Source organism: Bombus vancouverensis, chromosome 8, assembly GCF_051014615.1.
Source record: "Bombus vancouverensis nearcticus chromosome 8, iyBomVanc1_principal, whole genome shotgun sequence".
Taxonomy (NCBI): Eukaryota; Metazoa; Arthropoda; class Insecta; order Hymenoptera; family Apidae; genus Bombus; species Bombus vancouverensis.
In genome coordinates this window covers 17,775,390-17,801,594 of record NC_134918.1, presented here as the reverse complement: position 1 = coordinate 17,801,594, position 26,205 = coordinate 17,775,390, and the positions used below count along the sequence as shown (strand labels likewise).

At 29.3% G+C, this 26,205-nt stretch overlaps 7 protein-coding genes across 14 annotated transcripts; 5 read left to right on the top strand and 2 right to left on the bottom strand.

Moving 5' to 3' along the window:
- The first annotated feature begins 7 nt into the window (after nucleotides 1-7).
- Nucleotides 8-1,571, top strand: LOC117159628 (histone H2A). Its single transcript, XM_033339631.2, has 3 exons — nucleotides 8-181; nucleotides 265-472; nucleotides 941-1,571. The coding sequence occupies exons 1-3, from the start codon at nucleotides 160-162 to the stop codon at nucleotides 1,116-1,118; spliced, it is 408 nt and encodes a 135-aa protein (XP_033195522.1). The 5' UTR covers nucleotides 8-159; the 3' UTR covers nucleotides 1,119-1,571.
- A 160-nt stretch (nucleotides 1,572-1,731) lies between these two features.
- On the top strand, nucleotides 1,732-3,499 carry LOC117159618 (UBX domain-containing protein 1). 2 transcript variants are annotated; one of them, XM_033339617.2, is made up of 7 exons: nucleotides 1,733-1,907; nucleotides 1,979-2,032; nucleotides 2,094-2,252; nucleotides 2,323-2,574; nucleotides 2,649-2,865; nucleotides 2,954-3,134; nucleotides 3,287-3,499. In XM_033339617.2, exons 1-7 carry the CDS (start codon nucleotides 1,852-1,854, stop codon nucleotides 3,331-3,333), a joined length of 966 nt encoding a protein of 321 aa, XP_033195508.1. In that variant the 5' UTR covers nucleotides 1,733-1,851; the 3' UTR covers nucleotides 3,334-3,499. The 2 variants fall into 2 exon arrangements, with proteins under 2 accessions (XP_076476890.1, XP_033195508.1); XM_076620775.1 differs by having other exon boundaries at nucleotides 1,732-1,907; nucleotides 2,954-3,499.
- Nucleotides 3,246-4,734, bottom strand: LOC117159620 (ribonuclease Oy). Its single transcript, XM_033339620.2, has 4 exons — nucleotides 4,498-4,734; nucleotides 3,784-4,318; nucleotides 3,552-3,710; nucleotides 3,246-3,463 (listed from the first exon to the last, which is right to left on the bottom strand). Exons 1-4 carry the CDS (start codon nucleotides 4,557-4,559, stop codon nucleotides 3,383-3,385), a joined length of 837 nt encoding a protein of 278 aa, XP_033195511.1. The 5' UTR covers nucleotides 4,560-4,734; the 3' UTR covers nucleotides 3,246-3,382.
- A 1,374-nt stretch (nucleotides 4,735-6,108) lies between these two features.
- egh (beta-1,4-mannosyltransferase egh) lies at nucleotides 6,109-11,147 on the top strand. Of its 4 annotated transcripts, XM_076620774.1 has the most exons (4): nucleotides 6,111-6,178; nucleotides 7,554-8,362; nucleotides 8,446-8,629; nucleotides 10,027-11,147. In XM_076620774.1, exons 1-4 carry the CDS (start codon nucleotides 6,157-6,159, stop codon nucleotides 10,044-10,046), a joined length of 1,035 nt encoding a protein of 344 aa, XP_076476889.1. In that variant the 5' UTR covers nucleotides 6,111-6,156; the 3' UTR covers nucleotides 10,047-11,147. The 4 variants fall into 4 exon arrangements, with proteins under 4 accessions (XP_033195490.2, XP_076476889.1, XP_033195493.2 ...); XM_033339599.2 differs by lacking the exon at nucleotides 10,027-11,147 and having other exon boundaries at nucleotides 6,109-6,178; nucleotides 8,446-9,508; XM_033339602.2 differs by lacking the exon at nucleotides 10,027-11,147 and having other exon boundaries at nucleotides 6,114-6,564; nucleotides 8,446-9,508.
- Nucleotides 11,148-12,783: 1,636 nt separating this feature from the next.
- Nucleotides 12,784-16,091, top strand: Ns2 (nucleostemin 2). The gene is made up of 2 exons (XM_033339582.2): nucleotides 12,784-13,407; nucleotides 13,679-16,091. The coding sequence occupies exon 2, from the start codon at nucleotides 13,684-13,686 to the stop codon at nucleotides 15,817-15,819; it is 2,136 nt and encodes a 711-aa protein (XP_033195473.1). The 5' UTR covers nucleotides 12,784-13,407; nucleotides 13,679-13,683; the 3' UTR covers nucleotides 15,820-16,091.
- An 859-nt stretch (nucleotides 16,092-16,950) lies between these two features.
- LOC117159592 (putative phosphorylase b kinase regulatory subunit alpha) lies at nucleotides 16,951-24,017 on the top strand. 3 transcript variants are annotated; one of them, XM_033339567.2, is made up of 14 exons: nucleotides 16,951-17,904; nucleotides 17,999-18,444; nucleotides 18,521-18,836; nucleotides 18,917-19,130; nucleotides 19,209-19,318; nucleotides 20,057-20,204; nucleotides 20,392-20,570; nucleotides 20,645-20,795; nucleotides 21,170-21,462; nucleotides 21,839-22,394; nucleotides 22,467-22,519; nucleotides 22,600-22,758; nucleotides 23,345-23,602; nucleotides 23,676-24,017. In XM_033339567.2, the coding sequence occupies exons 1-14, from the start codon at nucleotides 17,422-17,424 to the stop codon at nucleotides 23,901-23,903; spliced, it is 3,594 nt and encodes a 1,197-aa protein (XP_033195458.1). In that variant the 5' UTR covers nucleotides 16,951-17,421; the 3' UTR covers nucleotides 23,904-24,017. The 3 variants fall into 3 exon arrangements, with proteins under 3 accessions (XP_033195458.1, XP_033195457.1, XP_033195459.1); XM_033339566.2 differs by lacking the exon at nucleotides 20,057-20,204 and adding an exon at nucleotides 19,408-19,555 and having other exon boundaries at nucleotides 16,965-17,904; XM_033339568.2 differs by lacking the exon at nucleotides 20,057-20,204 and adding an exon at nucleotides 19,408-19,555 and having other exon boundaries at nucleotides 16,967-17,904; nucleotides 21,242-21,462.
- A 53-nt stretch (nucleotides 24,018-24,070) lies between these two features.
- mRpL28 (mitochondrial ribosomal protein L28) lies at nucleotides 24,071-25,991 on the bottom strand. Of its 2 annotated transcripts, none has more exons than XM_076620471.1 (6): nucleotides 25,854-25,991; nucleotides 25,150-25,316; nucleotides 24,744-25,002; nucleotides 24,523-24,666; nucleotides 24,255-24,421; nucleotides 24,071-24,180 (listed from the first exon to the last, which is right to left on the bottom strand). In XM_076620471.1, the coding sequence occupies exons 2-6, from the start codon at nucleotides 25,221-25,223 to the stop codon at nucleotides 24,126-24,128; spliced, it is 699 nt and encodes a 232-aa protein (XP_076476586.1). In that variant the 5' UTR covers nucleotides 25,224-25,316; nucleotides 25,854-25,991; the 3' UTR covers nucleotides 24,071-24,125. The 2 variants fall into 2 exon arrangements, with proteins under 2 accessions (XP_076476586.1, XP_033195512.1); XM_033339621.2 differs by lacking the exon at nucleotides 25,854-25,991 and adding an exon at nucleotides 25,480-25,657.
- Between the last annotated feature and the right edge of the window lie 214 nt (nucleotides 25,992-26,205).

The following is a 26,205-nucleotide window of genomic DNA, read 5'->3' as shown; positions in this document are numbered from 1 at the left end:
AAACGAGCACCGACCTAACTGTCGCCGCCAAAATATCTGACGTACATACGCATAACCGTCGTCGGGCAAGGTAGACTTTCATTCGCTGTTTGGTACTCCGAGGAGAAGCATTAACCGTTGTTCGTGTTTAAGAAAACTTTTAAGAAAGTATTATAAAAGATGTCAGGACGCGGTAAAGGTGGTAAGTATCATATCTGTTTTGTTGGAATGTAATATTGTAGTTTATTGAGAAACGTCGAAAACCGTTTATATGTATACTTTCAGGAAAGGCTAAGGGAAAGGCGAAGACCCGCAGTAGTAGGGCAGGGCTGCAGTTCCCTGTCGGAAGAATCCATCGTCTTTTAAGAAAAGGAAATTATGCGGAACGAGTAGGAGCTGGAGCGCCTGTTTATTTGGCCGCTGTGATGGAATATTTGGCGGCTGAAGTACTCGAGTTAGCCGGGAACGCCGCAAGAGACAACAAGAAGACGAGGTTGGTGAAGCAAAGCCCTTCTTCCCCTCTTCCCCTCTCTACTTATCTATCTATTTATCTATCCGTATCTTCCTTCTCTCCATAATTGTACAAATATTCTTTTTCTTTTCACTTACACGGCACTTTTATGTAGTTTCTGTAGCTAAAAAAGATGATATAAAAAAAATTGTGTTTAATTAAATTTCACTTACATTTGGATATAATATCCAGTTTCATATAGGATTCACAAAAATCAATCTTACAGTTATTTCTTTGTAGCATTGTACACTGTTCATTGTTCCGATTTTGAGAGAAAACTTTCAAATGTAAGTGAACTGATATGATAGGTTGTTTATCATTCTAGCGGGAAGCACATAAATTTCATACTTGCTACATGTTCATATTTGTATATACCTACAATTAAAGTTAAGCGACCCTTCAACGCTATATAAGTTTCCAAATACACAAATGTTCATACTCTTATTTCAGGATAATTCCACGTCACTTACAATTAGCTATTCGCAATGACGAAGAATTAAATAAACTGCTCTCGGGTGTAACAATCGCTCAAGGTGGTGTCCTGCCTAACATTCAAGCTGTGCTTTTGCCGAAGAAAACCGGTACTGGTGGATCTGGAAAGGGAGACAAAACATCCCAGGAATATTAATAATCATTAGAATAACCTTTCTAACTTAACAGTACTTTAGGGCTATATCTTTGTTTCTTGAGCCATTAAAGAAAAACAAAATAATCTCTGGACCTTATCAGATTACCATCGCTTCATCAGACATTCGTTGTAAAATTATTTTAGTTAACGGTATAATCTACTATTTTATTACTGAATAACATCTTTTATTTAGCGATAATGTAATAGCAAATTGTATTATTACTTAAAAGAAGTCTTTTACCTATGCTTAGATCTATTATCTAAGTATTAACCAAACTGTCATAACTGTACTATGTTTTGTATGTTTTTTTTCTTTCGATTTTGTATTAAAAGTTCTTAGTGACTTGTATGATTTATGAAATGTAACAACAAGTATAACTCATTTTTATGTTTTTGTTGACTGTAAACAATACTTAGAGTGAAAATAAAACATCATTACTCTTCACTTTACAATATTTCTTTAAAATTTTAAACCTACATTGTAACCATGTTTTCTGCATTCTTCGGAATTCTAAATAAATAAAAAGTTATTTAAACATGACAATTGTACTTTCAAAATTTAACTGCATGTGACTTCCGGTAAGGTAATTCTACCAGTAGACTTTTACAACGTACAAATTCGCATAGGTAGCGCGTCGGTTGAACGTGACGTTAAGTTTTTGATCGGGTGCCTGTCGAATTCTTGTTGAATTGGTGAAAAATATTCGTTAAGACTTCGAAAACATAGAGAAAAATGTCGTCGAGTGATATAAATATGTTAGTCGATATGGGCTTTAGCATATCTAAAGCGTAAGTATTTTAAGTAGCTCTTTTATTAATATAATATAACCTTTATTATCTTAATGTGTATTTTGTTGTAGAGAAAAAGCTTTAGAAATTACTGGAAACAAAGGTGTTGTTCCGGCAATGGAATGGTACGAGAAAGGCCGTGGCTTCATTCTCATCGTCCGATGACGATCTTAATTTTTATTTTAGGCTCTTGGCTCATTCAAATGATGCTGAACCATCACCTGACCCACCTACTGCTGAAAGTGCAACGCTGTCTAATCTTCAAACATCAATCCATGAAGATACTGCCGATGCTAGTGGTCAGGTGTCTACTACTGAAGTTGCTAAATCTATGAAATGTGATATGTAAATATATACTAATGTTTTATGTTGGTTAATGTCAATGAAGTATTTACTTTGATTCTTTATTTAATAGTTGTGGAAAACTGTTTAAATCTAACTTGGAAGTCGAATTCCATGCAACAAAGTCCGGACATGATAGATTCTCTGAAAGCACGGAAGAAAAGAAACCTCTTACGGAAGAAGAAAAGAAGGAACAATTACGAATTCTAACAGAGAAGTTAAAACAGAAAAACAAGGAGCGAGAGGAGCAGGAAAAGAAAGATGCACAAGAAAGGGAAAAGAATAGAATAAAATCAGGGAAAGAGATGGCTCAGGCTAGAAGAAAGTAAGTGTTGCCTTTTTTTTTTCTCTTTTCACAAAAGTGAACACAGTATATTTATTTGTCTATCTCAATTATAGGTTAGAGGAGTTAGAAATGAGAAAGTTGTTAGAGGAGAGGAAACGTGAAAAAGAAGAAGAGAAATTAGCACGTCAAAAAGTTAAAGAACAAATTGAAGCTGATAAAGTTGCTAGACGTGCCAAAGCTAATGCCAAAAGAGCATTAACAGAATCTCCACCTACACCGTCATCCTCTACTAGTACTTATAGAAAGGAATATAATGATACCAGGTTGCAGGTAATAAGTTGCATATTAATGAATATCTACTTCTAATCTTAATGTCTAAATATCATTATATTTAAATGACATAATAGTAACATTTTAGATTAGGCTTACTAATGGACAAACATTAACGCAAAGCTTTGGAAGTAAGGAGAAGTTATCTGCTGTGAGATTGTTTATAGAAATTAATAGAACAGATCCATCTGGTCCATTTAATTTAATGACAGCTTTCCCAAAGAAAATTTTCATGGAAGATGATTATGAAGCTCCGTTGAATGCTTTAGGTATGGTGGAATTTATAATATGTAATACAATATTACTAGTATGTAATAGTATAGTATTAAGATCTTCTGAATTAGCTATGATTTTCTTATAATAACATAAAGATAAAAGGGTACAAGGCTCAATTATTTAATTATTATTATTGTACTTCCAGGCCTGACACCATCTGCAGTTTTAATTGTTCAGAAAAAAGTAGAATGATCATAATAAATATCAGCTATTACTTTCCATGCAGTCAACCATATAACTTTTAAGATACTATACGATTATAAAATATTCTCCAAAAATTTATAAAAAGGCAGTATTTCAAAACATTCTGTATTTGTAATTTCTGTAAGAATATTAAATAAACAAACAATTTAGAATATACCGATATGTAAGATATAATCTTAGAAACTTAATTTATACTACAATTACACCTGTGCTACGTTGTGTCCTTGTGGCAGTTTATCAGGATATGTTACATATCCAGAAAGATCACAGTTCGTAGGATATTCATAAGTTTCATCACAGTTAATTAATTGTAACATCTTGTCAAAACATATTCGTATTTCAAATATGTATGATTCTCCAGTGTCCTAAAATATTTTTTATACTAATAAGTTTAAGCATCAAATATCGATATTATATGATGTATAAATAAATTCTTACCTTGTTTTTTATGCAGAATAATGAGCCTCGTTTACCTAATATTCGTTCAATAGCATTCAAAATATCGCTCGTGTTATATGTTTGTCCAGGTATGATATTTTCTTGTACCAATACATTTTTCATATCATACTTTGTTAATAAATTCAGACCTTCCTTGAAATACTTGACCTCACTATTTAGATATTCCACGGTTGCCGCGCAAGTACCGTGTTTGTCCCATTCATGTTTCCAAAGGGAGTAAGATGTTTTTCCATTTTCTATATCTATCCATTTTTCTTGTAATTCTGTTTCTATTGATTTTAAAGCTGAAGGGTTAAAAGGCATCGATTTATTACAAAACTGTGGACCGATTTTATGGTATTGAGAAGGCCAAATGCCATGAATTGTCCACTCATCACGTTTTGTCGGTAATGAACACGTGTGCGATGCCTCGTTTTCCTTCCAAGTATAACAAACAGTTTGAGGCCAATGTTGTGTAAAAATTAAAACATCGAAGTCATTTGATCCTGTTGTGGCCTTCAAATAGTTCTCATCACTGTGAAAACCATGTTTTATATATAAAGGATATTCTCTCTCTCACACACAAAGGACGTGTTATGTTACGAATAATGGGAAATGAAAGAAAGTTGAAAAACATCTTCTCATTGTATCGCTTTATATATATCACAAAACAGGAACACATGTATATTGTAACAAATAATACTTTTTACTCACCTATTTGTTTTAGCGATAAAAAACAAAAATAAAACACTAACAATTATCTTGCAACTAAACATATTTAAAATGCTAAAGTTCTTAGTGTACAGAGAAAATCTAAATTAGTATATATTCATTGACTACACAGTTGGCATATGGTACAGATCTCTCTGCTTATAAATGCCTTCAAGGTGAACTTTATCTTACAATTTCTACTCAGGTAGCAGATGGTACAATAGTGGACGCTTGTACTTTCAAGAAGTACAAACGAAATATACGCATATCTGTATAATAATAGATAATAATAAAATAAGAAGAAGAAAAAAAAAGAGATAGCAGATGGTTATCACTCATAACAGATTGATAACACTGTTAAGCAGATAGGCACCACAATGTTTGCAGTCTTTATATGTTTTTAGGAATAAAAAAATGAGCTTATTATATTATTATATAAACATTGTATTAACATGTTTATATTAACACATAAAGCACTATATGCACACTTAATGCACTATATTTTTTACGACAAAGTGAGTGAGATTATCTTACTAAGATAATAACATTACCTGCAATTATTTTTCATCTTTTGATCTTCTGATAAGGTAGAGTATTCGGACTACAAAATTTTTTATTTGTACATGTCTTTTCGGTTGCTAAATTTTAGGTCTCTAAAGCCAAAAATGAGGGTCATTTTTCATGAAATTTTATTTTATTTCTTTCCTTGGTTTTACAAGGATATTTGCAAGAGATTTATCAAAGGTTATCTACCTTTATTTTGCCTAACAAAAAACATTTCTCGCTCACGTCATTTCTTAGTTACATTTCATTTTCATTTTCATTCTTTTTTTCTCTCATTCCTTCTTCCTCTCTTCAGTTCCAATTTACAGGCAAAATTATACTCCTTTTTGGCTTACAACTGTCTCTAGCTCAGTTCACTTCCATTTCTTTATTTTATTACTATCCAAAATATAATTTGAAAATCCATGTTATTTCTATCCTCTATCACATTTTCTAGTGTTCAAATATTTCTTAATCCTATTTTGTGCTGACTATTATTAATTCATTACATATATAGCTTCAACATTGCATCCATAAATGTATTGCATTGTTATATTATAACTTATTTCTATCACCACTGAATCTTTTTGCTCAGATCCTCGGGACTCTATTTTTCATATATAGTATAACTGGAAATGTCTCCTATCTGGTCTTTCTCGAGCTCTTTATTCTGTTTTCTACTCTTATTTTCTTCTTTTGCTTTCTTCGCCTGCTTCGTTAATTAATTTCCTCTATTCTTTTCTATGATTTTTGCACTCCTGATTACTTCTCTTCATACTGTCTGTGCGTATGTGTCAACCAATGGGATGCCCTCAATCTCCATGTCATCACTTCCTTGCCCAATTACTAATTTTTCATTGGTTGCTTGTTTCGCCATGTTTCATCTTTCAGAGCTTTCTTCCTCACTTTGAATTTCGGCCAATCGCCTGCTTTTGCGTTCGGGATGCGGGTTTAGCACTCGTTCAACTTTCGCATTACGTCGCAGAGCGGCGTAATGATCGCTGAACACACATGCGCATTAAGAAATTTTCTAATAGCGCCATACGGCTAATAAGAGAATTAATATACATCAAAATGATGACGTCCCCCACCACCAAAAATTGAACGAGTGTTGAACCTATGTATACGATCGTGGTTGACGGTTGATATTAATCTGTTTTCACATTTATTTTACTTTCATTATTAACATGAACTTACATTTTTCAATAATCGATTGCTATATTCATACATTGTTAACAGTAACATACAAATGCACGTTATATCTATAAATAACACTTAACGGTGAAAGATATAAAAATTATGAATTTAATTTTATCCGCATAAGTAACATCGACCAATCAAAGAGGTTTATATTAGACGTTAAAGCCAGTAAAAAGAAAAGTATAATTGGCGTCAGTGTAATTGTCGAAGCGGTATTACCTTAATGTCAAATTTCAATATTTATCGCAACTTCATAGGTTGATTTGATTTCCTTATCTCGTATTGATAATTAGTCATTTCCTGTAAAACATTGAAGAATGTTGGAATGTAAGTGATTCTTTGAGTCAACGAAAGTCGATGGTAGTGTGTTATTGAAATTATGAAAATATTTTTTATTCATACCGGTACATAAATTAGTTTTTTTTTTTATTGTTCATTTACATTTATTTGTTGTTGTGGGCAATGAATCGAGAAATCTTTCTTTTTAACGATATATCACAATAATATTTGGCTACACAAAGAAAGGTATATAAATAAAATAACATTTTAATAGATTAATTGAATATTATTAGTAAACATTAATATTATCGCATCGTTGTGAAAATTTATGCAATAATTTTGTTGTTTATTTGAACCTAAAACTGAAATTATTCCATCTGTATCTAAATTTTATTATGAATATTAATGTATTAATAACGTATAATAATGTAATAATAACATATTAATGTATTATGAATAGAAACGTTACATTGCTCTTGTATACTTTTGATATCCTAACATTGTGATAAATTTATCACATACAAATATGAAATCAAGTAGAAATATAGAAATAGTGGAAAGCATAGGACAATATGAAATGTTAAATACTTTTTAGGGGACAATATTTCATATTTTCAATCTACTATCACTAGATTATAGATTATATACAATATTTGTCAGTTATATACATGTGAAGCACAGTTTGATAAGATTATGTAGAACTTAACGTTTTGCTATTTTTTTATCAGCAAATATGCAGTGCTCAAAGCAATTAGAAGATCATTTTTCGTGTCATTTTGATTTTTATTACAGTATTGTATTATAAATAACATTTTACTTTATTCAGTCTATAAATCTTTCATTTATATTCGCTAATAGAAGTGATTGTTTTAAGCAGAGAGTTTACATATTTTGATTAATAATGCTTAAACAAAAATTGTATGTTATAATTTATGAACATAAATAATATACATAATATATATATATATATATGTATAGAATGTATATTTACTAATTTTTATCTTTATTTTTAAAAAACTCTTATCTTTATTTTTCAGAAATAATGTTGAACAGTGCAACAAAACATATTTTACACTGTTGTTTACTACTTGTTGTTATAATCATATTTGAATTGATTACCGGAGGACTTAGTTGGAATAATAATAAAAAGGAAACATTTGATCCATGGATTGAATATGGATTTCTTGGCGCACTTATATTATATATCCTGCGAACACTTACATTTCTTTCCTTTCCGCAAGTTTTATTTAACTTTGTAGGACTAATGATATACAATGCATTCCCAGATAAAGTTGTTTTAAAAGGTTCGCCATTACTTGCACCATTTATTTGTATTAGAATAGTAACACGTGGAGATTATCCACAATTAGTGAGAGCAAATGTAATAAGGAATTTAAACAGATGTCTAGAAACTGGTTTAGAAAACTTTCAAATTGAAGTAGTTAGTGATAAGCCAATTGGATTAAACCCTCATAGAAGAATCAGAGAGGTCGTTGTGCCACCAAACTATCATACAAGTAGTGGTGCTTTGTTCAAAGCCCGTGCTTTACAATATTGCTTAGAAAATTCAGTCAATGAGTTAGCAGATAACGATTGGATTGTACATCTTGATGAAGAAACTTTACTGACTGAAAATTCTGTTCGTGGGATACTGAATTTTGTACTGGATGGAAAACATCAATTTGGTCAAGGGTTAATAACATATGCAAATGAAGATGTTGTTAATTGGATTACTACCTTAGCAGACAGTTTTAGAGTAGCAGATGACATGGGAAAGTTACGATTACAATTTACAATGTTTCATAAACCTTTCTTTAGTATGAAAGGTTCTTATGTTGTTACTCAAGTAATTGTTCATTACGTTATACATGAATCATGTCCTTAATTATAATCATATTATATCATACAAAAACATTTTTATTATTATAGATGGGTGCAGAAAGACAAGTTTCCTTCAACAATGGACTAGATGGATCTGTTGCAGAAGATTGTTTTTTTGCAATGAAAGCATTTACCCAAGGGTATACATTTAATTTTGTGGATGGTGAAATGTGGGAAAAGTCACCATTTACATTATGGGACTTTGTACAACAAAGAAAGAGATGGTTACAAGGTATATTACTTGTTGTACATTCCAAAGCTATTCCATTAAATAAAAAGCTGCTTCTAGGCATATCTTGTTACTCGTGGGTAACACTGCCGCTTTCTACTTCGAATATTGTATTAGCTGGAATTTATCCCATTACTTGCCCACCATTTATAGATTTTCTATGTGCTTTTATTGGTGCGGTAAATATTTATATGTATGTTTTTGGTGTAGTTAAATCATTTTCTTTATACCGATTTGGTATTGCTCGATTTATACTATGTATATGTGGGGCATTATCAACAATTCCTTTTAATTTGATCATAGAAAATGTTGCCGTTATATGGGGTTTGTTCGGAACAAAACATAAATTTTATGTAGTTAACAAAGAGTACAAACCACCAGTGACAGTATAAGAAAGTATTAAAAGATTCCTTTCAGATAGTATCATATACTTACAGAAATGTTTATATACACTTTCAGAAATTCTTGTGTATTTTAGAAGAATAATATGATTTTATATTTTAGAATTTGAAATATTAATAATCTTTTACGTGCTATAGATACATATATATATATATATATATACATATATATATATATATATAGTGTGGATGATAGGCGTGTTTGAAACAAACATACTTTATCTGTCTTATTTAATACTATATAATAGATAGCCAAAGTAATAATTTAAATATCTTAGTTAATTAATGTCTTATATAATATGCAAAATAATAATAAATATAATATTATGTTTGTAGAGTATAGTTTAGGGAAATTTTAATTTAGACATTCAATTCAGTACTCAGAAGAGTTACAATCAGTTACAATATCTCTCAGATAAGTAATTATGGTACATACTTCATATATTATCATTTGTTCGAAATAAAATACACTTCCTTATCAGATGTTATGTAATGAAGAAAATAATCCTAAAAAAATAATCTATATTCCTTAATAAATCATCTATCAGTAACAATTCTAATATTTATATTTTCAATTAGATTTTCATAAAATTCTTATCAATGAATTGCTAAATTTCCTTAATCAAAATACAATTTTATTCATATTATATATAATTATGTCTTCTTTTATCAACACTAATAATGAAATAAAGTTTGAGATAAAGAAAAAAATCTTGATAAAGCAATCCAATAATAATAGCTCCATAAAATTCTAATTATAAGTATAAAAATTCAAAATTTGTTGAAAAATGATTAATCAAATAATTGAAATTATCTCTTTGATTGATTACTAAGTAATACATGAAACTTAATGTATCACTTATTAGACATCACTTATTATTTATGTTGAAAAAAAACAAAGATAATAGGATTTTTTAAACTTGCAAAAACATGCGATCACATATTCAAAAATTGTTGTACATGCAATGGAATAATAATTCTTCATCTTTAAATTTACAGAACAGTACAGCATAATATAAAAAGTCAACTTATACAATCAACTACCTTGCTTTTATGCTTTTATTCTAATTATCATCATTGATAACAATTAGGAAAATTGAATTTTGTGTACCTAATATGATATGTTTATTATCTATTATTATCACCTATCTAATGATGATATTTTTAATTAAACAAAATATATTTTTTTTTGGTATATCAATAATGGATTATTTTCAAATTTTTGTATATAAATCTAATTTTAATTGATAAAAATTTAACAGAATGTAGTTTCATATCCGTAAAATCATAAGAAATGTAGGGTATCATTACATTTATACACTGGAATGAAATTTTCATATTTTTTTTATACGATATCAGTCTTATATAATAACTTCTGATATAAAACCCATATTAATAAAAATTAACCAATTATGAGTTATTCAAAATAGTAATATTTATATATTATATCCAGTCAAAGTACGTGGAAGTTTGAATGTAAATACACAATTTATTCCTCCTTTTGTTTTACAAAATTTGATGACTCATTTTCATTTCTATTAATCTACATAAAATTTTTTCAAAATGTTTTCAAATGTTGCATAAAATATTAGGAAGCAAAACTATAAGTATACAACATAATAATGAGAAAATCTACTTGAAAATTTTTAAAAATAATGTCTAATATCTTCAATTCTACATGCAGTTACTAAAATAATTATATCCAACTACATGTAAGTAACTGCATTTACTGTGATATAAATCCATTTTAACCATATGATAATTCAAATTGAAAAATTATGAAGATTTTATTTTATAACATTTAATTTAGAGTAAGATATATGTATATATATAATGCGTGTAACACATAAGTATTATATAATTGATGGTTTAATTCCTAAATATTATTATAGTAGAAAAATATTTGTGTTTCTAAATTATAAAATAAACTCATGCAATTTTTTAATTTAGAAAGAAGGCTATAAACATATATATACAGTATCGATAAATGCTAACTTACATACAATAACAGTAGATAACACATAAGTAATATAATAAGTTTAATATATAAATTATAAACAAAATTAATAGTATTTTACATGTTTTTCATTTGTAAGACTTTATTTGTAAAATAAATTTTATTTATTAAAATACGAATACACTGACTTCTAAGTAAGTTTAATATATAAAATTTATATAAAATTATTTATTATTTAGAAACATATGTTTATTTTATGATCATAATATGAAATATATTTAAATTATAATTTCGTATAACAATAATTTTTGTATAATAATTCATAATTTAGAAGCGAAAATTATATATTGGTGATAATTTTCATTTAATAAAATTTGATGATAATTTGAATTTTATATAATAAAATTATGAAAGTATTAATGTGACAATGTAGAATGCATGTAGTAATCGACAAATTTACTAATCAAAATTTTATATATACAGACCTCGTTTTAATCAATGCACATAAATATCATTAAAATTGTTAGTGATACAATTATTAGATAAATAACTCACTTTAAGTTGAGTTTACTCACTAACTGATTTCTGGCATATGAATTTTCCGAAAGCATTTAAAGTTATTTTTTAAAATTAAGTAAAAAATCTTTTAGTGGTATTTATGTATATTAATTAAAGTGGCATATGCTGCGTATACATACTTAAAATATGCTAAGTAATTATATTCAATAAGATTTACATTATCTAGTCAAGAAAGTATGAGGAAGGTATATAGCAACATTGTTTAATATTATAAAGATGGAAATTGAAATATATTATAATAATATATCATTTTATGAATAATATAAACATCTGTAAAATTTGATAATGAATTAAAAAAGTTTAATAAAATGCCATTGTAGAAGATAAAGAAATATATTTCAATGATTTGCATTAAATAAATTGTTCTACTTGACCTTGTTTTGAAAAGATAAAAATACTTGCATTATTTATGCAATTTCTGCTGTTGGTTTGGTGTGAAATGATGTAAAATGTATTATATGATTGAATACAAAACTGAGACAAGTAATTTGTACAAATTAGCCTAATAATAAAAACAATAAAGATACAATAGTTCATGCCAGCTTGTGAAGTTTTGTACACATGACTTGTTCACGCATTGTGAGTAGCACATACTGTGTTATTAGTACTTTAAGATATCAGATGAGGACGCATGACCTGACGATGAATGGTTTATTTAAAGTGTCAGCAAGGATATCTCTGTACGCCACAGACCATTGGTCCCGCAGTATAATTATAATATTGCTTTATTTATACTATGTGCAATGAACCTTTATGAGTGTATTATAAATATTAAATCTCTAAGTAATTATGTTTATGATTAAAATAACTATGTATAAGTATATATCATACTTCTTTCATAATATATCAGTATCTTCCTAAGGAATCTTGTTTATTAAATATGTACAAACATATATAACAAATTTTGTGAATAGTTATATGAGTAAATGTCTGTAATTTCAAACTTGTAATATCCTTAAATATACAACACATTTCCAATAGGTATAATTGTTTTTAATTAAAATAACTCTTCCTTCTATAATAATAATTTATTGTCTACACTAATATTTTCAAAGATTTTTTTACAAAAGGCTGTTCAATCCATTACTCCATATTGTAGAAATTTGCAGTAATAAATGTTATATACTAATTACAATACCAATATATAAGCACTAGTGTGAAAAATTAAAGAATCACTCAATTTTTAATGAAAAATTGTCGATATTTAAACTTGAAACTTCGTGAAAAAAAATTGTCCTATAATCCAACTGGGCTCATTTCAATGCATGAAGTTTCAATCTTCACAATCCTGAGTTCATCTTTTTCTCAGATGATTTTACATTACGTAGCGGGTAGTAAAGTGAAAATGGACTTTTTTTCTTAAAATTTTAGAAGTTCAAACGTCCCTACAAGTGCTCTCAGACGATTAATAATATTGTCAGTATTTCAAAGTTCTCAATAAATATTGACAATACTGTATTGACAATACATACTGATACTTTTAGTTGAGAACCCTGAAATGTTGACGGTATACATATATTGATAGTCTGAAGGTGCTCTACTGGCATTGAAAAAATATTTTTATGTGCGAAGTCATGGATTTGAAGATCGAAACCTCCCCTTTACAATAACCTCTTAAAACTCGATGTACCGTTTCTTGTCGCTGCTTTTTTGACAGCTAGGAGTCTTACCCCTTCCATTGACATTTCCAAATCTAGTATAAACCTGTATATATCATTATATGATCATGCACGTGCACATATTAACTTAACCTCAATTATTTATGTCCAAATATATGAAACTTCATATATTTTTATGACAAAAGCATAACAAAGATTTTTATAGTAATTGTAGAAAGAAGAAAGGTAAATATGATTTTTAAATTCGTACTTTATTTTATCTTATTTATTATAACTTCTGCTTTTCGGCTAGGGATAGCTTCCAAATTACATCTTCAAATTCATATTTAAATTAATTAATGTAATTTATAACATCTATAATTGATTACAAAGAAATTAAATATTTGAAAAAGTTGATTATAATTTAAGTCACAGTAAAGCAAGAAAATAAAATATTAAAATCGATGCAACTGATGAAATAAATTAAGAAGCCAAATTACGAATACTTTTTTTTTAGGCAAAATGGCGAAGTCACATGTAACAAACAAAGCTCCTCGAAAAGAGGGATTTAAACGTTCTGGGCACAGCATGAATCCTGAACGACCTACAGAAGGATTAAAAGGTGTAGCGAAGGTCCGAACAAAAGCAACAATTAAAAGGTTACAAATGTACCGTAATCAAAAACCAAAGCGTGATCGTAAAGGACATATCATTAGTCCAGCTCCATTCCAAGGATGGAAGCCATCTGGTACTATGTCTCGTGTAGAACCTTCGCAGAGATGGTTTGGCAATTCAAGAGTTATTTCTCAAAATGCTTTACAAAAATTTCAATCTGAATTAGGGAAAGCAATGAAAGATCCTTACAATGTAATTATGAAGTCTACGCAATTGCCGATAACATTACTTCAACAGAAGGCTGCAAATGCAAGAGTGCATTTATTAGATACAGAAAGTTTTGAAAGCGTTTTTGGTCCAAAGAAAGTACGAAAAAGACCAAATTTATCACTATCATCATATGATGAACTACAAAAATTAGCAGAAGAAAAGCAAGAAACGTACAATTTAGAAAAGGATTCTAAGGATGTTGATCTTGTACGTCCAGATACAGGTATTAAAGAAGCTCAAAGAGACTGGGTTATGTCTGCAGGACAAAGCAAGAGAATTTGGAATGAATTGTACAAAGTTATAGATTCTTCTGACGTTATTTTACAAGTATTGGATGCCAGGGATCCTTTAGGAACTAGATCACCACCAATAGAAAAATATCTCAGAACAGAAAAGCCTCATAAGCATTTAATGTTTATTTTAAACAAAGTAGATCTTGTTCCAACTTGGGTAACACAAAGATGGGTTGCAATATTAAGTGCAGAATATCCAACAGTAGCCTTTCATGCTTCTATGACGCATCCATTTGGTAAAGGTTCTTTGATTAATTTGTTACGTCAGTTTGCAAAGCTACATATTGATAAGAAACAAATCAGTGTAGGTTTTATAGGGTATCCTAATACAGGTAAAAGTTCAATTATAAATACCTTAAGATCAAAGAAAGTATGTAGTGTTGCACCAATAGCAGGAGAGACAAAAGTATGGCAATATATTACTTTAATGCGACGTATTTACTTGATAGATTGTCCAGGCGTAGTTTATCCATCAGCAGAAACTGACACAGAAAAAGTATTGAAAGGCGTAGTAAGAGTAGAACTTGTTCAAAATCCTGAAGATTATATTTCAGAAGTATTATTACGAGTAAAAGAAGACTATATACGTAAGACATATAAAATTATGGAATGGGATGATCACATTGATTTTCTGGAGAAGTTTGCACGTAGAAGTGGTAAATTATTAAAGAAAGGCGAACCAGATATCACTATCGTCTCACGAATGGTTTTGAACGATTGGCAACGTGGTAAATTACCGTTTTATGTTCCGCCGCCTGATTTTGAAGAACCATTGACAAAGACAACAAATGAAATTCCTGTTGAAAATAACAATTCTGAAAAAGAGAATGTTGATATGGATAAAACTGAGGATACATCAAATAAAGATCTACCAAAACTTCAGTTATCTGTAATACAAGATTTTCGAAAAATTAGGGTTGGTTTACCATATTCAGGTGATGATGTCAAAAATGACCTATACATTGAACCCAATGCATCTAATGAAAACGATCTGACAGAAGAAACTGATTCAGTTGTATCTGATTTGAATAATGACAACATCAATGAAACTCAAAATGATGAAAATATACAATCTGGAGAAACATCAGTAGGAAATGAAGAAATTGTTGAATCCAATCAAAATTTAAAAAATGGAAATGAGACAGAATTAAATGAAGAAAATTCTGATGATGAAATTCATTTGCCATTAGAAAAAGATACTTTATTGCAAAGTGTGTATGATGAGGTAGAAAAGGAATATGATTCTAGTGATACTGAAATGTTAAATACAAATACATCAAGTAGTGGAGTATTTAAAGTTTCTTCAGCGTCTTCTAAGATGGAATCGCCAATAGAAAAAGAAAAAAAGTTAACAAGCAAACAACGACGAGCCATGGAAAGAGCTAGTAAAAGAAAGAAAGTTGGTAGTAATTTTTATGAAGTTACAAATGTAAAAAATAGAAATAGAAACAGAAAAATACCTAAAGTTAAACGTAAATAATTCATAACTAAGGAAATAAAACAATTAAAAAAATATAAACAGTTATTTATGTAATTGAAATTCAGAAACAAAAACTAATCTAAATAAGAATAGTAAATTTTAATGTGTATAATAATTTTTAATATATAAATACCATTTATTATTATTCTCATTTATGTTATAAATAAATTGATTTACACTAACAATCAACTCATTGAATATGAAGTTATGTAAAAATTATTTTGTTACTATGTCAAATTTGTATGTATTTTAACAGATTCATAAAAGAAGTATTTGAAGTTTGTATATAAAATAATTTCCTGTTGATTGTTTATTCATACCTAATCGATAATTAATAATGATCAAGTGCACTTGATAAATTTTCAAATACGATTTTCTCTAAAACAAAGCCTCAGACAAAAAGAATTTTATTCTACATCTTCTTGTTTTTTCATAAGGAATCACCTCACGCCCGCTTGTACATGTTATTCGACCGCATCCTGTATATCTATAGATTTGTATAGATATTCTAGCATTTGTGAAACTCATTCTTAACAAGTAGGTAGTATTTGTAAACAAAAAGTTTAATCTTTCATAATGATTGACATAGTGCACCTTATGACAAATTACGTATTACAGAAATCTAAGTAACTAATTAACTAAATTAATGTAATTTGTATTCATTTTCGAAATATATCATAGGTTTCGATTAATGAAAAAATTCGTTCGATTGTTATTGAGTAATTGTTTATGATAAGAAAATTTAGACAAATTCAGGTAATTTATTTCAAAATTTATACAGATTCAAATTTGAGCAGATTCAGATAATCTATTGCTCGTACATTAATATAGTAATATTTATAATTTAAACAGAAAGGGTTGCCATTTTCGTGAAACTGTTTTTGTTAAATGCCGCTTTTCGGCTTGCGGATATATTATCTTACTACCGCATGGTCATGTGGTGTTTTGGAACCGCATTGGTCATTGGTCACCAACTTAGTGATGTATATTAGAAGAAGAAAATAAACCAGTTAACCAATTATACCAGAGAGAAAATTCTTGGTATATTACTCGATGAAAATAATATTGCATTTGCGTGACCAATCACCAATGTGAATTCCAAAGTATCACGTTGCTCGCTTCCCGGAAATAACTTCACACCTTCCCTTATTGTTCGGTCACTATATTCCTATGTCCATGATACATACATATATACATATATTGTACATATATTGAACACATACTTTGTAGTTATTTAATGATGGTGTAAAATATAGAGGTCCGCTGTGTTTGACATTCGTTTCACATTGTAGCTATGTAAAATGTTCACATGTGAAGTTTTAAAATTTGTACAGATGTTGTGAAATGTATATGTAACGAATTTTTGTACTTTCTGTGTGATAATTTACTTACATATATATTTATATATATTTTTTATTAATCAAATAAGAATATCAAGAAATTATTGTAAAGGTGTTTTGGAGAAATAGGTGATTTGGAGAAATCCAACCTCAAAATGCAATGAGAGATAATGAGCAGACTATAAAATTATAAGAATTTAAAGCATTTTTTAAAGAAAGTAGATTCAAAAATATTTTCAAAATTTCGACACACATATTCCAAATGCGTAGTCGTAGTAATTCTGGTGTCCGCTTGGACTATTACCAACGGATTGTACATAAAATTATTATGAAACATCAGAATGTTGTCACAGGGCTTTTCCCTGCTAGTCCAGAAAATGACCATGCATGGGTTCGTGACAATGTATACTGTATTCTCGCTGTTTGGGGTCTTTCAATGGCATATAAAAAGATAGCTGATGCGGATGAAGATAGAGCTAAAACATATGAACTGGAACAGAGTTGCGTAAAATTAATGAGAGGTTTATTGATGGCAATGATGCAACAGAAAGAAAAAGTTGAACGATTTAAGTCCACTCAAAATCCATATGATGCTTTACATGCTAAATACAGTTCTGTTAACGAACAAACTGTTGTGGGTGATACAGAATGGGGTCATCTTCAAATAGATGCCATATCTCTTTATTTATTAATCCTGGCCCAAATGACTGCATCTGGTTTGCAAATTGTTTTCAACTTGGACGAGGTACTTACATTATAACATATATTGTAACTAATATGCATTATATATGGAATAATTTTTGGCATAGTAATTATAAATATATATAATTTAACTTCAGGTTGCATTCATTCAAAATTTAGTGTTCTATATTGAATCAGCTTATTGTACTCCTGATTATGGAATTTGGGAGAGAGGAGATAAAACAAATCATGGGTTACCAGAATTAAATGCTAGCAGTATTGGAATGGCAAAAGCTGCGATGGAAGCAATGAATGAATTGGACTTATTTGGCGCAAGAGGTGGACCTACCTCGGTAATTCATGTATTAGCAGATGAAGCACAAAAATGTCAAGCTGTTCTACAGTCTATGTTACCACGTGAATCCAATTCGAAAGAATTAGACAGTGGTTTATTATCTGTTATAAGTTTTCCAGCATTCGCTGTAGATGAACCTAATTTAATTCAATTAACAAGAGATGCTATTACTAAGAAGCTGCAGGGTCATTATGGATGTAAGAGATTTTTGAGAGATGGATATAAAACGCCAAAAGAAGATCCTAATAGGTGAAGTATATTAAAGAAAAATTAATTCTATGCATATTGTTAGCATTATCTAACCAATTTACTATGCTTTTAATAGGCTCTATTATGAACCATGGGAATTACGTATGTTTGAAAATATAGAATGCGAATGGCCTTTATTCTTTTGTTACTTAATCGTGGATTATTGTTTCCAAGGCAATAAAGAGGCAGTAGCAGATTATACAAAACAATTAGAACAAATTATGATTAAAGCAGAAGATGGAATAAAGTTAGTACCTGAATTGTATTCTGTAGAAACTGCAAATGTATCGGCAGAATATGCTGAACCAGGTAGCCAGAAGCGTGTTGCATTAGGCAGATGCCCATTTATGTGGGCTCAATCTCTTTACATATTAGGAAAATTATTACAAGAAGTAGGTGTATAACTATAGAAAAATTAAATACAGAGAAGTTAAAATTATTTTCTTTTTTAATTTATATTTTCAATTAATAGGGTTTTCTTGCTGTGGGTGAATTGGATCCATTAAATAGACGTTTGTGTAGCGAGAAAAAGCCGGATGTTGTAGTACAAGTTGTTATTTTAGCAGAAGATGCTGAAATTAGAGAAAAAATAGCTCAACATGATATTCATGTACAAACAATTGCAGAGGTTGCTCCAATTGAAGTGCAACCCGCAAAAGTCCTCAGTCATTTGTATACATATTTAGGTATATACGAAGTATATTTATTAAATAATTTGTTGTGTATTTAAATCGCTTTTGTTAATCTAAGATAACTACTTTTAGGCCGAAATAAAAAATTAGGATTATCTGGACGTAAATCAAGAGACGTAGGAATTTTAAGCACCAGTAAATTATATTCTTTGAATGATAAAATATTTGCATTCACTCCACAGGTAAGGATGCTGATGCTCATCGAACTGTCTGCTTTCTATACTTTTATTTCTTTTCTTACGTTGCCTCTTGTTCTTGCATCAAACATTAGTTGACAGACATGACCCGCTTCTACATCGCATCGGACTATGAACTCATGATTGACATATTCAAAGGCGAAATTAATTTCTTGAAGTCTAGCTGGCAGAACATGTTAGGCCGGCCTCTTGTGGTCATGCCCCTCAAGAACATTCATCTAGGTATAGTAACTTAATATTTAAAAACTATAATTTTCATCTGTGTTACTTTTTATTATCTAATACATGGAAAGTTGTGATAATAAAATTTCAAAGCTTAAAAGTAACAGAGATAAAATATATAGCTTTTAAACAAAGCAGTTCCTTTTTGGAGTTTAATTTCTTATTGAAATTATGCAAGTACATTATCCAAAAAGCATCTAACATGTCTGCCTGCATGCGTGCATTTGTTTTTGTTATTAATTTTGCTTTCGTGGTTATGGAAAGTTTTAATGCAATTTTATTAGCCATCGTTAATATTTTGCTAATTATTAATTTCTACTATATGATATTTAAATGTCATTGTCTTCATCATAAGCGAAATCAATTAATGTTATAAAATAGTTAAACAAAAAAGAAAGAGGAATTGAGGAAAGGCCGTTTTCTTTTCGATATAAAATCTAACATTCTAAGAAGATAACAGCTTATATGTGCGGTGGTGTGCGCGTTTGTTGCATGTCTTAGAACTTTGATGCGGAGGAGTACTACACGACAAATGATGCAGCCCTCCTTGCCAACACTTTTACAACCAACTTGGCCTTCCTCACCATCAACTGGAAGCAAATGCTCGGCAGACCAACTATAACACTTGTTGCTACTCATAATCATCTAGGTATGCCATAGGCAGCTTTAGATCATCATTCAGGACAAAAGTTTATTTAAGATGTGTGCTAAAAATAGAATAGATTTCTCTCAATAGTGATACATCCTACAAGTAATATAGAAAATGTTGCTTTCTTTATTCTTAGATAACAATAAAAACAATCTTTTTATTTTATATAGCACAATTATTATTTCAGACCAAGGAAAGATACCATTGGCAATGATAACTACTATGAAGAAATTAAAAAGTGGTTATATCAATGGTACAAGAGTTTCATTAGGGAACTTAAATGAGTTTTTAAGTACCTCTTGCATTACAAATCTAAGCTTCTTAGGAAGTTCTGAAGATGGTAGGCCAGATAAATTGAATCCGCAGGTAAATAAATATTTTTGTTGCAAATTAATATACATAATTTCATATTTTATATATATTTATACGTATTTGATAAGGTCCAACAATATTTAGAAGAACATCTGATGCGCGCATTCCCACATCGTACAGGTCTCCTGAATAGACCGATAACTAAAACTGGAAAAAATTTAAGACGCAGAATGTCAGTTAAAGGTGCTATAAAGAAAACAAGATCAATTGCTGTAGAACGTAAGTTACATTTATTTTGTATATTAATTACATACAAATTTCTTAAATTCTTAACATTTTGATTGTGTGCGATTTAAAACGGATCTTTAAACGTTTGTATAATGTGATCTTATATACTATAGTTCCTACCATCCTACAAGAATGTAAGTGTACATACTAACATTTGATAAATAATTTCCAAATTATAATAAAAATCAATATTTTAACACGTCCATTCTGTTTATGAATATAAATTATAATTAATATAAAAAATTTAACATGTCTATTTTGTTTTTAAACACATATAATTTTAAATGAATTTAATAACCAAATAGTTGAATGAGTTGAAAATAGTTTTTGAGAAAAGTGAAAAAATGTAAGTATATAATTTGTAGCTGAAATTCTTGGGGTGGCAGGAGAAGATAGAAGACCTTCTGCTGTTCTAAATACAAATCCATTTATTGAAGTGACAGATACGACGTTAACTCCCAATTCTACGCAGTCGGCTCCCATGGATCGAACGCCGTCCCCTACAGATGAATTATTATCTTGGACGAATTCTCCAAAGTTACATAGACACAGAGGTATAGGTGAAACTCAGTATGCAGATACAGAAGTAGAGGAATTGTTAACCATGCTTCGAGAAACTGAAAGTTTAGAAGAACAAGGAGATATTTTACAATATCTTGTAAGTACAAGCAAGAAAACATTTCTATATAATGGATTTAAATTTAATTTCATTTAGTACTATAAAATTCGTTATTCAAAATTTTATTGATAGATTACTTACTGGTAAACATTAAAAATTTTGAATTTTTGGTATAAAGTGTAACAGAAAAATAATATGATAATGAAAAATAGGGAAAATAATGTCTTTTTCTATATAATACATGATTAATCTTCTAGCAACAGAGCAATTTTATTAACAAATAGATAGTTAGTTTCAAAAACAAATATTATTATGCATATGCGATTATTCATCATTGAGGAATTAAAGTTGTTTCTAACATTTTTGAAAAATATTTTCTATTGATTTAATAAAAATTTCCAATTTAAATATTTAGGTTGATTCTCAAGGTCTGTATTTCAATACTGGTATGGTAGAAGAAGGTCATCCAGTTTTGATAAAAGATTTACTGAAAGATCTCTACGAAAAGGCTTGTCAACAAAAAATGTGGGGTATTGTACGCCACACAGCTGGCATGTTAGGAAAACGAGTAGAAGATTTAGCCAAAGCAGTCACTGATTTATTAGTTCGTCAGAAACAAGTTACGGTTGGAATGCCACCAACTAATGAGCACACTATTGTCGCACCATTGCCAGAAAATGAATTACGAGCTTTAATTCATCAAGCTTATGGAGATGATGAATCTACTGCTATGCTAACGCAAGAATTACTTGTTTATTTAGCAATGTTCATTAGAACGGAACCACAATTGTTTCTTGAGATGCTCAGACTTAGAGTAGGTTTAATTATTCAAGTAATGGCTACTGAATTATCAAGAACTCTAATATGTACAGGAGAAGAAGCATCCGAGCATTTGCTTAACTTATCGCCATTCGAAATGAAAAATCTTTTACACCATATTATAAGCGGGAAGGAATTTGCCATTAGCAGTGGTATGTTTAACATGTTAATGAAATAAGACATGAATTTTATTTTCATGTAAAAATAATTTTTTCTGATTTTAGTTGGTCGGGGAAATTTTTCTGTTATCAGTTGCAAATCTAGTAAAGTTAGCAAGGTAATAGTCATTAAAGTATATTGATACACATGATTATTGGTTTTTAATACTTTTATTGTAATCCTAATACCTTACTTTAGAAATCACAAATTGGAGGCTTCTTAAGTTCTGATCAAACTGATGGCAACGAAGTAGAGCCAGACCGACAAGGTCAATGGTTACGACGACGAAGGTTGGACGGTGCATTAAACAGAGTGCCGCGAGATTTTTATCCTCGAGTATGGCAAGTGCTCGAACGAGTAAGTATACACGTGTGCAAAGTATTTCAGGTCTTAACGGACAAGCTTTGGAAACACAGAAGCGATAAAAATTAAAAAAAAAAACAGCATAAATATATGTTGATTATTGTTTTGTTCAAAACATAATGTTCAAAACATAAAAATGTAAAAAGCAAATTTCGAAAAAAATTCAAGGTAAAAACCAACATTTGTAGACTTTCAATGTAAAGGAAATATTTTTATTTAAAGTAAATTTTATTGAATTATAAAACACAATTAATTTAACAAATTCCTGAAGTAGACCATTTTAATATATGCATAATATCGATCAATCTATTATTATGTATGTACTTTTAATATATCTCTGGTTTTAACACGCAGAAATAATATTTCATTAAAGTAATTCCAAAAACTGTGTTACATTAGAACTAAACCTATGTAATGCTTCTTAACTTATAATGATAATATTATTATTTCTTGAAAACAATACATATACAATTTTTTCTTTATTTTAAGCAATTTTGCATGATCCTGAAGTTCGTCCATTAAAACTTGTGATTTTCCTGTATTTAAAATTTATCATTTGCTAACATTTCAATTGTTACAGTGCCAAGGTTTGGCAATCGAAGGCAGAATTCTACCTCAAAATCTTACACAGGAAATGACATCAGGGGAATTAAAATTTGCACTAGCAGTAGAAACTGTATTAAATACTATACCACAACCAGAATATCGTCAGTTAGTAGTCGAAGCTTTAATGGTATTAACTTTAGTAACTGAATATAATGTGGCAACATCTTTGGGAGGACTTATTGCTGTTGAACAATTAGTTCATAAGGCTAATGCCATTTTTTTAGATGATCAGGTATAGTATTAATATATAATACAATATAATATACATATATATTATATATACTGAATTCATTTAAAATAATTAGATGAAAATTGATGGTGATGCTACTCTGTGCTGTGCTAAACCAAAAGAGCAACGTGAAACAACTGCAATGGGAAATCTTCTTTGTGGTGGAGCAGCGTATGTTTGTCAACATTTTTATGATAGTGCTCCAAGTGGTAGTTTTGGAACAATGACATACATTACAAGAGCCATAGCCTCGCTATTAAATTGTTTACCAAAGGATGGTGATTTGGAGTGTTCAATATCGTAGTTATTTATTTCTTAGAAATAAACAATTTTTAGTTAATTATGTCTAGAAGTCATCTTATAATTTACGTTTGTTGTTTAATATTCGCTTGTGAAATATAAGAAATTTAACCCGTTATTCAGTTTTTTACATTGAGATTACCATATAAAAATGAAAATTAAACTCCAATGTGAATTAACTACCTCATATTTTTTATTTATAATGTACAACAATATAATATACTTATTAATTCGATTTTGAAGAAGTGAAAGGATTCCAGGGTAGCTTCCATACTGAAGGTCTGTAAAAATAATATGCCATTATATCCTCTTGCAAACACAAAAATAAAAAAAACGTAATTTATTATAAACATACTTCTGTGCAGCTATCTGACTTTCTTCTTCCTTAAGTTGGGCAATTAACTCAGACCTGTATTGAAGTTTTAAAGGTTTCACTTCGTTTTTTTCTTCATTTTGTTTTATGAATTTCTGACAAGCTTCCTTATATGTTAAACCATACCATTCAATTTCACCTCGTGTATACTGGGAATATATATTAATATAATAATTATATTAATTATACAATAATTAAAGTAATTAATTTCAAAGTTAAAAAATATTAAAATTATATTAAAGGAACTTACAGCTGTTAAATATTCTTTATATTTATTATAAATTTCTTCTTTTTTAACAGGATCATCTGGATATAATGTTTTATCAAGCAATGACAAAAGTATCTGACGTTTTATTTTTAGTGCAAGCTCAGACTTTAAATCACAGGCAGGAGTCTATAAATAATTAGAAGCATTAAATGATATGATAATATTTACGATATTTGAAAGTATTTTATAACTTATTTATGTACCTTTAACAAATAGTGATCAAAACCATAATGTTCATTTATTAAATCAATAGTCCTATTGGTAACAACAACACTTATGTATTTATCTAGAACTTCACTATAAACTACGGACTTTTTAAGAGTAGGAAACCAAAAGCGAGGGTATCTGCGAGCATATTTGTGCTTCTTTGTAAAACCTTGTATGATAGCTTCACCACCCCATAGTCCTTCATGAAATTCCTTAGGATATAATAAGGGTAATGGTACATTTTGAACTGGATATCTAAAAGTAAATTTCATTTAATAATATTGAAGATATTAAACATTATTACCAAGAAAAACATGGTTACTAATAATTGAACTAATATTTCAATATTAAATTTTTAAGTATCAAATAAGAATATTTGAAAATATGTTACTAAATATTTACACTTCTCCTGTTTCTTCATTTTTTACATATCTGCCCTTTTGCTCTATATAGTGAACAGCAGATGGTGTTTGCATTTTCCATTCTTTCCAAAACTTTTTATATTCTTCTGGTAATGCTGCACCAATTCCTTTTGTCCATCGTGTAGGTCTTGGTATGTAATATAATTTCTAAAAATTTACATATATGATCATTAGTATTATAATATCAAATCTTTTTCCATGCGAGAACAATAAATACAGATGTATATGTAAAATTATAAAGGTACAACAAAATTTATTTGAGGTTATGTTTTATAAATGTATTATTTTTTAATGCAGTATAATACATTACCTTGCCCAGATGTTTCATTGACATATTTTATATTTTCGAAAATTTGTAATAGAATAACAGAATAATTCTCTTAATGTGTTTAAATTATTAGACTACAGCATAGATAATAAATAATATTGAGTTAAACAAGATACAAAATAGATCTTAAGCCGCAGTCATACAAACATGTCTGAACCACGATCGCATAAACAGTTTTCGACACTCACTAGGGAAAACCGTCTGGAAACTGAATCGTGTTTAGTAATGAAAAATCAATATGGAACGTTAATAAAGCCCGCGTTTTTGCGAAACAAACAGAGATGAGTAGAGTGTCTCTATCTTTGTTTAAGACATTCATGACATGTCACGTATGCACAAAACGAGAACATTTTTACCTTCTATGTTGATTTTCACAATTCAATTTTCGGACGATTTCTTCTATGCTATTTATATGATTTATATGATTTGAACCAACTCTGGACACTCATTACCGGAGCCTAGGGAAAACCGTCTATACGACTAGAAACCGTGATCTGTTTATATGTGATGTATGATCGTATCCAGGACATTATTCTTGAATTACATTAATATCTTGATTGATTACATCAGTAACAAAAAACGAAGGAACAAATATATTATTTAAGTTTTAAGTATATACGGGAACAAATTTTGTACTTGAAACGATATTAAAACACACAGTTGAAGGTTCTTAGTAAACAATATTGTCCAATATTTCATAACCTATAA

Bases quoted from the DNA above. Each gene is read 5' to 3' on its own strand.
- LOC117159628 (XM_033339631.2), top strand. From the start codon at position 160: ATGTCAGGACGCGGTAAAGGTG. The intron at 182-264 runs GTAAGTATCATA...GTATACTTTCAG, and splicing joins GTCAGGACGCGGTAAAGGTG to GAAAGGCTAAGGGAAAGGCG. The intron at 473-940 runs GTTGGTGAAGCA...CTCTTATTTCAG, and splicing joins AGAGACAACAAGAAGACGAG to GATAATTCCACGTCACTTAC.
- LOC117159618 (XM_076620775.1), top strand. From the start codon at position 1,852: ATGTCGTCGAGTGATATAAATATGTTAGTCGATATGGGCTTTAGCATA. The intron at 1,908-1,978 runs GTAAGTATTTTA...ATTTTGTTGTAG, and splicing joins GGCTTTAGCATATCTAAAGC to AGAAAAAGCTTTAGAAATTA. The intron at 2,866-2,953 runs GTAATAAGTTGC...GTAACATTTTAG, and splicing joins ATAATGATACCAGGTTGCAG to ATTAGGCTTACTAATGGACA.
- LOC117159620 (XM_033339620.2), bottom strand. From the start codon at position 4,559: ATGTTTAGTTGCAAGATAATTGTTAGTGTTTTATTTTTGTTTTTTATC. The intron at 4,319-4,497 runs GTGAGTAAAAAG...TGGTTTTCACAG, and splicing joins TTTATCGCTAAAACAAATAG to TGATGAGAACTATTTGAAGG. The intron at 3,464-3,551 runs GTGTAATTGTAG...ATATTCTTACAG, and splicing joins AAGGACACAACGTAGCACAG to AAATTACAAATACAGAATGT.
- egh (XM_033339599.2), top strand. From the start codon at position 6,157: ATGTATACGATCGTGGTTGACG. The intron at 6,179-7,553 runs GTTGATATTAAT...TTTATTTTTCAG, and splicing joins GTATACGATCGTGGTTGACG to AAATAATGTTGAACAGTGCA. The intron at 8,363-8,445 runs GTAATTGTTCAT...TTATTATTATAG, and splicing joins GTTCTTATGTTGTTACTCAA to ATGGGTGCAGAAAGACAAGT.
- Ns2 (XM_033339582.2), top strand. From the start codon at position 13,684: ATGGCGAAGTCACATGTAACAAACAAAGCTCCTCGAAAAGAGGGATTT.
- LOC117159592 (XM_033339567.2), top strand. From the start codon at position 17,422: ATGCGTAGTCGTAGTAATTCTGGTGTCCGCTTGGACTATTACCAACGG. The intron at 19,319-20,056 runs GTAAGGATGCTG...TGCATGTCTTAG, and splicing joins TATTTGCATTCACTCCACAG to AACTTTGATGCGGAGGAGTA. The intron at 20,796-21,169 runs GTAAGTTACATT...TATAATTTGTAG, and splicing joins AAGATCAATTGCTGTAGAAC to CTGAAATTCTTGGGGTGGCA.
- mRpL28 (XM_033339621.2), bottom strand. From the start codon at position 25,503: ATGTCAATGAAACATCTGGGCAAG. The intron at 25,317-25,479 runs GTAATGTATTAT...GTAAATTTTTAG, and splicing joins CAATGAAACATCTGGGCAAG to AAATTATATTACATACCAAG. The intron at 24,667-24,743 runs GTACATAAATAA...AATTATTTATAG, and splicing joins TTGATCACTATTTGTTAAAG to ACTCCTGCCTGTGATTTAAA.